The 12,600-nt window shown below is 31.3% G+C and overlaps 2 protein-coding genes across 2 annotated transcripts; both read right to left on the reverse strand.

Annotated features, from left to right (window-relative positions):
- Positions 1-927: 927 nt before the first annotated feature.
- On the reverse strand, positions 928-3,937 carry LOC146909584 (10 kDa chaperonin-like). Its single transcript, XM_085726377.1, has 3 exons — positions 3,768-3,937; positions 2,543-2,682; positions 928-1,266 (listed from the first exon to the last, which is right to left on the reverse strand). The coding sequence occupies exons 1-3, from the start codon at positions 3,870-3,872 to the stop codon at positions 1,218-1,220; spliced, it is 294 nt and encodes a 97-aa protein (XP_085582503.1). The 5' UTR covers positions 3,873-3,937; the 3' UTR covers positions 928-1,217.
- Positions 3,938-8,496: 4,559 nt separating this feature from the next.
- LOC146909585 (10 kDa chaperonin-like) lies at positions 8,497-11,510 on the reverse strand. Its single transcript, XM_085726720.1, has 3 exons — positions 11,336-11,510; positions 10,111-10,250; positions 8,497-8,835 (listed from the first exon to the last, which is right to left on the reverse strand). Exons 1-3 carry the CDS (start codon positions 11,438-11,440, stop codon positions 8,787-8,789), a joined length of 294 nt encoding a protein of 97 aa, XP_085582846.1. The 5' UTR covers positions 11,441-11,510; the 3' UTR covers positions 8,497-8,786.
- Between the last annotated feature and the right edge of the window lie 1,090 nt (positions 11,511-12,600).

The raw sequence follows: 12,600 nt of genomic DNA on the forward strand, positions 1-12,600 counted from the left end.
AAATATGATAAAAGTTGGTCTTTTTTGCTTATAATTTGGGACAAAAAAATAGATTTTTTTTTGCTTATAATTTGAGACGGATGGAGTATTTGATAATACATGCACATCAAGAGTAACCAAAAAAGAATGCATCTCCATTAAACTCTAAATCACAGTCCATGCAAGATAAACAAGAATTATTTAAATCAAACTTAAATCTTCTTTATTACCAAAAAAAAATCTTCTAATCTTTCTCATGTTATACTCATGAAATTTAGTCAAAATCATTGTGAAATTAGAGTCATCCTCAATAGTAGTACTATTATTCAATTTTCTCTCTATACACCAGAGAGTCATCCTTGTCGATTATCAGTCTCAACTCACAAAAATAGGGCAAGTTTCAATCAAACGGCATAAGAGTTGAATTAATCACAAGAGTCTTAAAATCTTAACAAAGTGTTAAATTGTTGTAGTCGTCGAATGAATTGAATTGAAAGCAAGCCAGAAATATGGATAGTTGGAGATGAGTTTTATGCAAAGGACTTTCAAAACCTTATCACTTATTATGGGGACATGATTTACCTATTGTATTTAATTGATGAATGTTATTTGGTGGATAAGATCGATGAGCATTAGAACAACCAGCTCCATCACTAAGGTAGCATCCCTTGAATTGTGTTGGAGCTTGAGAACCCACACTCCAACATATCTAAGATAACTCCATGGCTAAATAGCAGCGGCCATGTAAACGCTACAAACTCAATATCAAAACCCCTCAATCACAGCAGTAAATCGAAAATCCAATAACTAATCAAAAGATATTCCTGCAAGAATTGCAATCTAATCCAGAAGGCAAAATCCAAGAGGATTGGTCGCAACTAGATGATATGTTTGAACATGCATGGTATATCATTTTTTAAGTAAACTTTGAAATAGTCAAGTCCAAAATAACTAAACCAGAGGCATGCATTTAAATTTAAATAAGCCACAAACAGGCTATGGAATGTAATAAGGTACGTTGCGGCCTTCAAAAAAAGGTTTCCCCAATAGTTGCATAAAAATACTAATCTTGATTGTTGGCCCAAATTTCTAAGAAATGTTTTGCCTCAAAACAAAATATAGATTGTAGACATTGTGCATAGAAGTCAGAACAGAAAGAAACTGCTCAAATGTATGTAGCAGAACACCTAGTATATAAATTACTACAGCAGGGGCCAAATCCGCCAATGACTTTGACATCAATCATGCAGTGTTCCCAATATATCGTCATCTCCATACAGATAATACCTGCCAAAAAAATATGATCTAATTAGGCAAGATTTCAGAAAAGTCACGTATTGCAATTGATACGAATAGCACACTACTTAAACCATCACATCTAATTTATTCACATTGCCGACTACATATCATTATGATTACATTTACAGTGTTGTCAATTGCAGAACGTAGAAAATAGTGGTTTGTTCAAAAATCCGCTATGCTCCAATGCTATAGCCGCAATTGGACAACATTTTGTACTAAACATACCGCAGAACAATAGCGGTTTGTTAAAATTCCGCTATGCTATAGTGCTATAGCACTGCTGTAGCTGCTATTTGACAACAGTACATGATTATAAACTTTGTGAAAGAGAAGGATTGCACAAGAAAAACTAGGAATTTATTTAGGGGCCAAGAGAGGATGCATCTTGCAGTCAAAACCTTCAATTCAATGTATATCATACATTTTCAGAACTGGCATCCCAGACCATGACAATATTAAAAAATTCAAAATATATACGAACCAATTTTGTAATTTACATTCTATATGGTTGGAATTTCAAATTTTACATTACTTATCAGCACACGCAGAACATTGCATTAATATAATCCCTCAACAGTATATAAGTGAGAAGGTCTTATAAAGCGACACAATTTATTGAATGAAATGCTTAACTTATGAATTATGATACAAATGACTTTCCTAATTAAGACTATGAAAATATAAAAAAAATTGAATAGAGATGGAGTTAGCCTGCGCCCTCAGCTTCAGACATGAAGCTCTGCATCAAGGCACATACATAAGAAACAACAAATTAAAAAGAAAATAAAAATACATTATACCAATGGTGGAGTAAAATCAAATCCCAAACATTGACATGCAATATCAGGCATATCCTTTCCTCCATAAATAAGGACTAGCTTTGTTTTAATTATTCACAAAGAAGCCAACATTCAACAGCAATTTAAACATGAAGGTATCAAATATGTACCAAGAAAATAAATTATCTAGGCATCATATGGGTAAAACTATCAAAGTTAAACTTAAGTCATCAAAAGAAGTGATTGCAAGCGTAATATAGGCCCTCAACTGACTAATTGAATTAAACTTTCATAATCAGCTTCAGGACTATTACTCAAACGGATAAATTATGACCTTTTATGCGTCATTTGCGGCTTTTTAACAAACAAATTACAGTGCCAATAAATTAAAACTAAGAAACCGTGTCCATCAGATCAGTCATGATTAAGAGACATTAAGAATGATGAAGTTCAACGAAGTAAAAGAGCAAATATATACGTACTCTTTGTGATCAAGCTTCACCTCAACTCCTCCGTATTCAGGTAACAGAACAGTGTCACCTTCCTTTACAGCAACAGGAAGGAGTTTGCCGTCCGTACCATGAACGCCAGGGCCAACAGCAACAACTTTTCCAGAATTCAGCTAAAGCAACAAGACAGAAATAAATTCTCAGTTCATCAGTGTACTTCAACAAAGCACGAATACAATAGTCTTATCCCGCTAAGTGGGATCGGCTACATGGATCAAATTATGCCATTAAGTTCTATCATAAACCATATTTCAATCCAACTCTATCTCTAGATCTTTCTAAATAGTTTCACCAAAGCACGAATGTATATCATAAAAATGCATGGTTGCAGTAATAAATTAACGCCAATCAGTCTAATGAAATGAACCATAAAATCGAAAAATACCCTGAATCAAGAACATTCAAATTAAAATCTTAAACATTTTGGAGCTTAAAACTAAAACAAGTAGAAAAACAAACTAAAACTTAGTTCAAACTCCTATTTTAGAAATCCTAGAAGCAAAAGCTCAAGAAAAGGTTTACTAGGAACTAGGTTAGAATAGAGAATCAAAATTCTACTAGGAAAATTTACTAAATCAGTCCACCCTTAATTTGTTCTACCTTGCGGTGTAAAATTCAATTGCAAACTCGCATAACACATGTGTGCAGCTACTGAAAATACACAATAACAATTATTCTATAAGAACCGGAATATAAACAACGTCAAAAAACAAACATTTGTTTGGTTTGGTAACAAGGGCCTGTCTGGATTGGTCTTTTACTCTTTTTTATTAGCTTATGCAAAACAGCTGATGCAAATAAATAAACTTATATGTATTATTCATAAACTTGTCAAGTCAATTCATGAAAAACAACTTGTAAAGATACAATTTTCGTTAGTGAGAACTTATGAATTAACCTAAAAGCTTATTTATTTGCATAAGCTATTTTTCATAAGCACAAAAATAAGTCAATCCAAACAAGCCCTAAGACAGAATAGATGAATATTTCAGTTTTCCAATGTCATGATCAACAATCAACATTAAACTAAGCTATAACACATATTTTATGAAACCTAAAAGTGTGATAAGAACATAACTATCAACTATTTTTCATATTCAATGAAATGAAGAAAAAATGCAATTTTGAGAAGAAAAACGAAGACCCAAAAGGTGGAGATGAAATGGGTATGAATGGATTAAGAGGAGAATGAAAAGACCTTGGAGATTTTCTCCGGTAACAAAATTCCAGCGTTGGTTTTTGATGGAGGAACAATCTTCTCAACCAGAACACGGTTGAACAATGGAATCAATCGCTTCGCCATTTCGAAATTGGAGCAAACGACAGCAACACAAGGAAGAAGAATGCAAATTTGAAGTCACTTTTTAGGGTTTTACAAAGGGTTTATGTTATTTCAAATTTGGCTTAATTGCATTTTAATCCCACTATTTTATTAAAATTGCAAAAATAATCTTCTTTTTTTAAAATTAAACTTTTTAGTCCCTCCATTGCTACATCTTAATCTTAATCTTAATATATATAAATGTTAGACGATCGACCTAACCCTAATCCCGCCCTTTTTGGCGGATCTGAATATTTTTATGAAAAAAAGGTTTTTCAAGGATTCGAACTGGGTACCTCTTGGCTACACTTTACAACTCTCCCCACTAAGTCACTTCCTTTTTGATTGAAATATTGTTGCTTCCAAAATTGATATACCACAGTACTAAAACATTTTTTAAAAGACGCAAACGCCCTAGCGGTTCCTTTTCTCATAACAATTTCTTTTCATTTTTAATGGTTCCTTTATTGATGGCAGTATTTATTATTATTATTATTATTATTTTTGCCGTTGTTATTATTTTCTCGTCGTTTACCACATAAAAGTTCATTTTCATATTTCTTCTTATTTCGGTTACCACATAAAAGTTCATTTTCCTTTTCATTTTTATAGTATTAACGACCCTTGCGATTAGGATCAATTTCCTTTTCATATTGGTGTATGCTTACTACGTGTTACGATATTAAAGTTGTATTTTTAAAATTGTTGATAATTTGACTGATTTCAATGATAATTTTGTCACTTTTGTTTCTCATATATTATTACTTGAAGTTATTTATTCGACTTTTTATTTGCAAAAATCACTACACTAGATTATAACATTACTTTGATTTCTCCCTCTGACTTTTCAAAAATGTTTACTATTTTCAATTTGTTTATTTTAGTTGTTCTTTTAACATGAATGTAATCAAATATGAAGATTGAGAAAAAAGAAATTCAAGAACACAACTCGGTAATATTATTTGGTAAGAAAATAAATTTAATAATTTAAATTAGTGTAATTTTTTCATTTTTTGTTGTTGTTTTTTGTAGTCGTTTCATAAGATAGTATTGAATGTACAATCGGTATAATATTTATATACAAAACCGGTGCATCGCACGGGTTAGAGTCTAGTTTATTGTAATTTTTAGTCCCCGACCAATATTTTTAGTCTCTAAAAAAGATGTTTTTTAGCCTCAAAAGTAGTGTTTTACAACCATCATCTTGAGTTACCATAGAAATACAGCTTTTAGGGATAAAATTCACCTTTTTCGTACAAAATATTATGGTTAGAACCAATATTGCAATAAATATAATAATGGAGAAACCAAAAAATCTAATTTTAAAATCGAGAAACTATTTTCATGAATTTGATAAAATAGGAGGATTAAAATTGCAATCAAGTATTTAAATTTTATTATTTGTTTTAGACTTTTATTAGACAAAATTATTTGTTAAAAAAAAAAAAACTAGCTCTACAATATTCTCATTGCATTTTTTTTATGATTCTTACACATTTTTAAATTGCTTTAAATACAAAGTCATACTCCCTCCGGTCCTATTTACAAGAGAAAATTGATTTTTTAGATACATTGAATAATGTATGTATCTAGTCAAGAACCTAAACCAAATACATTAATTATTTAATGTATCTAAAAAGTAAATTGTCTCTTGTAAATAGGACCGGAGGGAGTATCAAATATCATTTAATGAAGAATTCCTAACATTCACCTTTCATGTCTAGGACAAAACATCTAAAGTGTGACCAAGTAGTCTGATAGCATAAACTTAACAATATATTGTCTAAACCAATTTATAAGGTATAGACTGCCTTCACTTTAAGGTCATATTTAATTCAATGTGAACTCTTTTTTTTTTTTTTTTTACAAATTCAATGTGAACTCTTAACAAACTAATAAATGTAGAGTGTTTTCCGGTTTATATTACTATCTCTTTCTCTCTCAAATAAGTAACTTGATCTTTTTTTTATTCTTTTGATTTCAAAGAGCCATAAAGCAAAACTCACAAACATAAAATGCGAGAGGATTCGAGAACTACAAGTTCGAACTTGCGTCTCAACGTATCAAGTGTTTCTACAAATCTTTTATAATCTGAGTTGTACTTATGTTCGGACAAAATGTTCAAATGTGTAATAATCATCTTCTGCACTTAGTGTGTATGAGTTTCGTCACTAAACTCTTGGATACAAAAAGTAAAAACAAGGAAAAACTCAAACTAAAGTCGAGCAAACTCAACGTCCATGGCATCTCGCAAACCATAGTATAAACTCAAAATTTCAGCATGGAGAATGCATGGTCTACTAATTTTTTGAAGAAACCATGCAAAAAAGAACATGTATGATCGCGAATAAGACTATCAAAACCTCCCAAATTGGAATCGAGGAACACATTGTCATCAACATTGAGAGCTACTAAAACCATACTAGGTCGTAGATAAGTGACAAAATTCCATGTACCGACTAAAAAAGAGTAAAAATATTTATGTTTTATAGTAAAAACAGTTTTTTGTCCAAAAAAACAAATAAACTTGTACAAAAAAAAAACTAACAGTATTTTACAAAGCATATCAATGATTACGTTACTCTAAGAGACTAATCAAGTGATTAAAAAGAAATCCAGAGAAAAGTTGAAATGAAATAAATCACAGACAGGTTTGCCATAATCATAATTAATTTGACCACCACATACCTAACTAGGTTTTATTAATGTACTAAATGATATTTTGAGGATTCTCATCATAAACCATCTTGACCTCAATCATATTGTTTCATATCTTTATGATTTCTGCATTCTGCTTCATGTTCTATATGATTACATGTCTCTGGTTGGAAATTTTACTTCCGTACAGCATAATCAGGTGTATATATATGCTTAATTTAAATTCATAAATAAATAAATAAGATTTGATTAAGACAAGATTATAGACAAGGAGAATTTGGAATATGAATTCACCGGGGGAAAAAGGAGGAGAAAGTGTCCCAGCTATTCTTACTTCGAAGCGTCTTAACTTCGGGAGCACTATCCTTACTTCGAAGCGACTTAACTTCGGGAGCGTTTTTTTCTCTTCGGTAACAAGTTGCCTTCGGGAGCGTCCAAGCTTCAAATTTTTGTTGTTTCCTTTGCTCTTTATTTGCTCATTCAGAACCAATGATGATGTAACTTTATAATTATGGTCCCGTACACTTGAACAAATATTAGCTAGTCCAATTTACAATTTTTAATACCTTGTTATCATCAAAACTTTTTAAGGTTCATTGTTAAACACATTTTGTTCCAACAGTATACACACCATAAATTGATTTGGAAAAAAATGTAAAGAGATAAATCAAAGAGAAATTATAAGATGCATCGACGATGTAAAATAGTTTTACACCGATATCCAATACATATATTGTATACCACTAAATTATATAGATATTGTAAAATTAGTTGTATAACATAGTATACTCCCTCCGTCCCATATTATAAACAAAAAAAAAATCACACTTATTAAGAAAACTAAAACATAGTAATTTGTAACATAGTTTTTTGTGTTATCTTTGAAATAAGTTATATAGGAAGATTTAAAAACAATTTTCATTGGTAGTTCATTATAGAGAAAATGAAAAAGAGAGCAAATTGAATGCACTTTGCATTTAATTTTCCTTTGGAAAAGATAATTTTTTGAAAAAACATAATTAAATATGATAAAAGTTGGTCTTTTTTGCTTATAATTTGGGACAAAAAATAGATTTTTTTTTGCTTATAATTTGAGACGGATGGAGTATTTGATAATACATGCACATCAAGAGTAACCAAAAAAGAATGCATCTCCATTAAACTCTAAATCACAGTCCATGCAAGATAAACAAGAATTATTTAAATCAAACTTAAATCTTCTTTATTACCAAAAAAAAATCTTCTAATCTTTCTCATGTTATACTCATGAAATTTAGTCAAAATCATTGTGAAATTAGAGTCATCCTCAATAGTAGTACTATTATTCAATTTTCTCTCTATACACCAGAGAGTCATCCTTGTCGATTATCAGTCTCAACTCACAAAAATAGGGCAAGTTTCAATCAAACGGCATAAGAGTTGAATTAATCACAAGAGTCTTAAAATCTTAACAAAGTGTTAAATTGTTGTAGTCGTCGAATGAATTGAATTGAAAGCAAGCCAGAAATATGGATAGTTGGAGATGAGTTTTATGCAAAGGACTTTCAAAACCTTATCACTTATTATGGGGACATGATTTACCTATTGTATTTAATTGATGAATGTTATTTGGTGGATAAGATCGATGAGCATTAGAACAACCAGCTCCATCACTAAGGTAGCATCCCTTGAATTGTGTTGGAGCTTGAGAACCCACACTCCAACATATCTAAGATAACTCCATGGCTAAATAGCAGCGGCCATGTAAACGCTACAAACTCAATATCAAAACCCCTCAATCACAGCAGTAAATCGAAAATCCAATAACTAATCAAAAGATATTCCTGCAAGAATTGCAATCTAATCCAGAAGGCAAAATCCAAGAGGATTGGTCGCAACTAGATGATATGTTTGAACATGCATGGTATATCATTTTTTTAAGTAAACTTTGAAATAGTCAAGTCCAAAATAACTAAACCAGAGGCATGCATTTAAATTTAAATAAGCCACAAACAGGCTATGGAATGTAATAAGGTACGTTGCGGCCTTCAAAAAAAGGTTTCCCCAATAGTTGCATAAAAATACTAATCTTGATTGTTGGCCCAAATTTCTAAGAAATGTTTTGCCTCAAAACAAAATATAGATTGTAGACATTGTGCATAGAAGTCAGAACAGAAAGAAACTGCTCAAATGTATGTAGCAGAACACCTAGTATATAAATTACTACAGCAGGGGCCAAATCCGCCAATGATTTTGACATCAATCATGCAGTGTTCCCAATATATCGTCATCTCCATACAGATAATACCTGCCAAAAAATATGATCTAATTAGGCAAGATTTCAGAAAAGTCACGTATTGCAATTGATACGAATAGCACACTACTTAAACCATCACATCTAATTTATTCACATTGCCGACTACATATCATTATGATTACATTTACAGTGTTGTCAATTGCAGAACGTAGAAAATAGTGGTTTGTTCAAAAATCCGCTATGCTCCAATGCTATAGCCGCAATTGGACAACATTTTGTACTAAACATACCGCAGAACAATAGCGGTTTGTTAAAATTCCGCTATGCTATAGTGCTATAGCACTGCTGTAGCTGCTATTTGACAACAGTACATGATTATAAACTTTGTGAAAGAGAAGGATTGCACAAGAAAAACTAGGAATTTATTTAGGGGCCAAGAGAGGATGCATCTTGCAGTCAAAACCTTCAATTCAATGTATATCATACATTTTCAGAACTGGCATCCCAGACCATGACAATATTAAAAAATTCAAAATATATACGAACCAATTTTGTAATTTACATTCTATATGGTTGGAATTTCAAATTTTACATTACTTATCAGCACACGCAGAACATTGCATTAATATAATCCCTCAACAGTATATAAGTGAGAAGGTCTTATAAAGCGACACAATTTATTGAATGAAATGCTTAACTTATGAATTATGATACAAATGACTTTCCTAATTAAGACTATGAAAATATAAAAAAAATTGAATAGAGATGGAGTTAGCCTGCGCCCTCAGCTTCAGACATGAAGCTCTGCATCAAGGCACATACATAAGAAACAACAAATTAAAAAGAAAATAAAAATACATTATACCAATGGTGGAGTAAAATCAAATCCCAAACATTGACATGCAATATCAGGCATATCCTTTCCTCCATAAATAAGGACTAGCTTTGTTTTAATTATTCACAAAGAAGCCAACATTCAACAGCAATTTAAACATGAAGGTATCAAATATGTACCAAGAAAATAAATTATCTAGGCATCATATGGGTAAAACTATCAAAGTTAAACTTAAGTCATCAAAAGAAGTGATTGCAAGCGTAATATAGGCCCTCAACTGACTAATTGAATTAAACTTTCATAATCAGCTTCAGGACTATTACTCAAACGGATAAATTATGACCTTTTATGCGTCATTTGCGGCTTTTAACAAACAAATTACAGTGCCAATAAATTAAAACTAAGAAACCGTGTCCATCAGATCAGTCATGATTAAGAGACATTAAGAATGATGAAGTTCAACGAAGTAAAAAGAGCAAATATATACGTACTCTTTGTGATCAAGCTTCACCTCAACTCCTCCGTATTCAGGTAACAGAACAGTGTCACCTTCCTTTACAGCAACAGGAAGGAGTTTGCCGTCCGTACCATGAACGCCAGGGCCAACAGCAACAACTTTTCCAGAATTCAGCTAAAGCAACAAGACAGAAATAAATTCTCAGTTCATCAGTGTACTTCAACAAAGCACGAATACAATAGTCTTATCCCGCTAAGTGGGATCGGCTACATGGATCAAATTATGCCATTAAGTTCTATCATAAACCATATTTCAATCCAACTCTATCTCTAGATCTTTCTAAATAGTTTCACCAAAGCACGAATGTATATCATAAAAATGCATGGTTGCAGTAATAAATTAACGCCAATCAGTCTAATGAAATGAACCATAAAATCGAAAAATACCCTGAATCAAGAACATTCAAATTAAAATCTTAAACATTTTGGAGCTTAAAACTAAAACAAGTAGAAAAACAAACTAAAACTTAGTTCAAACTCCTATTTTAGAAATCCTAGAAGCAAAAGCTCAAGAAAAGGTTTACTAGGAACTAGGTTAGAATAGAGAATCAAAATTCTACTAGGAAAATTTACTAAATCAGTCCACCCTTAATTTGTTCTACCTTGCGGTGTAAAATTCAATTGCAAACTCGCATAACACATGTGTGCAGCTACTGAAAATACACAATAACAATTATTCTATAAGAACCGGAATATAAACAACGTCAAAAAACAAACATTTGTTTGGTTTGGTAACAAGGGCCTGTCTGGATTGGTCTTTTACTCTTTTTTATTAGCTTATGCAAAACAGCTGATGCAAATAAATAAACTTATATGTATTATTCATAAACTTGTCAAGTCAATTCATGAAAAACAACTTGTAAAGATACAATTTTCGTTAGTGAGAACTTATGAATTAACCTAAAAGCTTATTTATTTGCATAAGCTATTTTTCATAAGCACAAAAATAAGTCAATCCAAACAAGCCCTAAGACAGAATAGATGAATATTTCAGTTTTCCAATGTCATGATCAACAATCAACATTAAACTAAGCTATAACACATATTTTATGAAACCTAAAAGTGTGATAAGAACATAACTATCAACTATTTTTCATATTCAATGAAATGAAGAAAAAATGCAATTTTGAGAAGAAAAACGAAGACCCAAAAGGTGGAGATGAAATGGGTATGAATGGATTAAGAGGAGAATGAAAAGACCTTGGAGATTTTCTCCGGTAACAAAATTCCAGCGTTGGTTTTTGATGGAGGAACAATCTTCTCAACCAGAACACGGTTGAACAATGGAATCAATCGCTTCGCCATTTCGAAATTGGAGCAAACGACAGCAACACAAGGAAGAAGAATGCAAATTTGAAGTCACTTTTTAGGGTTTTACAAAGGGTTTATGTTATTTCAAATTTGGCTTAATTGCATTTTAATCCCACTATTTTATTAAAATTGCAAAAATAATCTTCTTTTTTTAAAATTAAACTTTTTAGTCCCTCCATTGCTACATCTTAATCTTAATCTATATATAAAAGTTGTCTCAAGCCAATTTTGAAGCCCTAATTTTTCCAAAACCCTAATGGCTACAATTCTTGTTTTACCCTAACTAAATCGTTAATCTATTTTTATCTATAAAAGTTAACCGAAAGCTTATTTTAGCCCTAATTTTAACCTAAACCCTAATGCTTAAATTTCTTGTTTTAACCCTAATGCTTAATTCCAATTTGTTTAATCTATCTATATATAAAAGTTGTCCCAAGCCAATTTTGAAGCCCTAATTTTTCCAAAACCCTAATGGCTACAATTCTTGTTTTTACCCTAACTAAATCGTTAATCTATTTATCTATAAAAGTTAAGCCGAAAGCTTATTTTAGCCCTAATTTTAACCTAAACCCTAATGCTTAAATTTATTGTTTTAACCCTAATCTATCTATATATAAAAGTTGTCCCAAGCCAATTTTGAAGCCCTAATTTTTCCAAAACCCTAATGGCTACAATTCTTGTTTTACCCTAACTAAATCGTTAATCTATTTATCTATAAAAGTTAAGCCGAAAGCTTATTTTAGCCCTAATTTTAACCTAAACCCTAATGCTTAAATTTACCGTTTTAACCACTAATCTATCTATATATAAAAGTTGTCCCAAGCCAATTTTGAAGCCCTAATTTTTCCAAAACCCTAATGGCTACAATTATCGTTTTACCCTAACTAAATCGTTAATCTATCTATATATAAAAGTTAAGCCGAAAGCTTATTTTAGCCCTAATTTTAACCTAAACCCTAATGCTTAAATTTACCGTTTTAACCCTAATCTATCTATATATAAAAGTTGTCCCAAGCCAATTTTGAAGCCCTAATTTTTCCAAAACCCTAATGGCTACAATTACTGTTTTACCCTAACTAAATCGTTAATCTATTTATCTATAAAAGTTAACCCGAAACCTTATTTTAGCCCTAATTTTAACCTAAACCCTAATG

The sequence above is a fragment of the Medicago sativa genome, chromosome 7, assembly GCF_051527215.1.
Source record: "Medicago sativa cultivar Bolivia chromosome 7, Bolivia_mono, whole genome shotgun sequence".
Lineage (NCBI taxonomy): Eukaryota > Viridiplantae > Streptophyta > Magnoliopsida > Fabales > Fabaceae > Medicago > Medicago sativa.

Coding starts and splice junctions, on each gene's coding strand:
- LOC146909585 (XM_085726720.1), bottom strand. CDS start 11,440: ATGGCGAAGCGATTGATTCCATTGTTCAACCGTGTTCTGGTTGAGAAG. Junction 10,251..11,335: donor TACCGGAGAAAATCTCCAAG/GTCTTTTCATTC, acceptor TTGTTGCTTTAG/CTGAATTCTGGAAAAGTTGT. Junction 8,836..10,110: donor GTGAAGCTTGATCACAAAGA/GTACGTATATAT, acceptor ATTTTTTGGCAG/GTATTATCTGTATGGAGATG.
- LOC146909584 (XM_085726377.1), bottom strand. CDS start 3,872: ATGGCGAAGCGATTGATTCCATTGTTCAACCGTGTTCTGGTTGAGAAG. Junction 2,683..3,767: donor TACCGGAGAAAATCTCCAAG/GTCTTTTCATTC, acceptor TTGTTGCTTTAG/CTGAATTCTGGAAAAGTTGT. Junction 1,267..2,542: donor GTGAAGCTTGATCACAAAGA/GTACGTATATAT, acceptor TTTTTTTGGCAG/GTATTATCTGTATGGAGATG.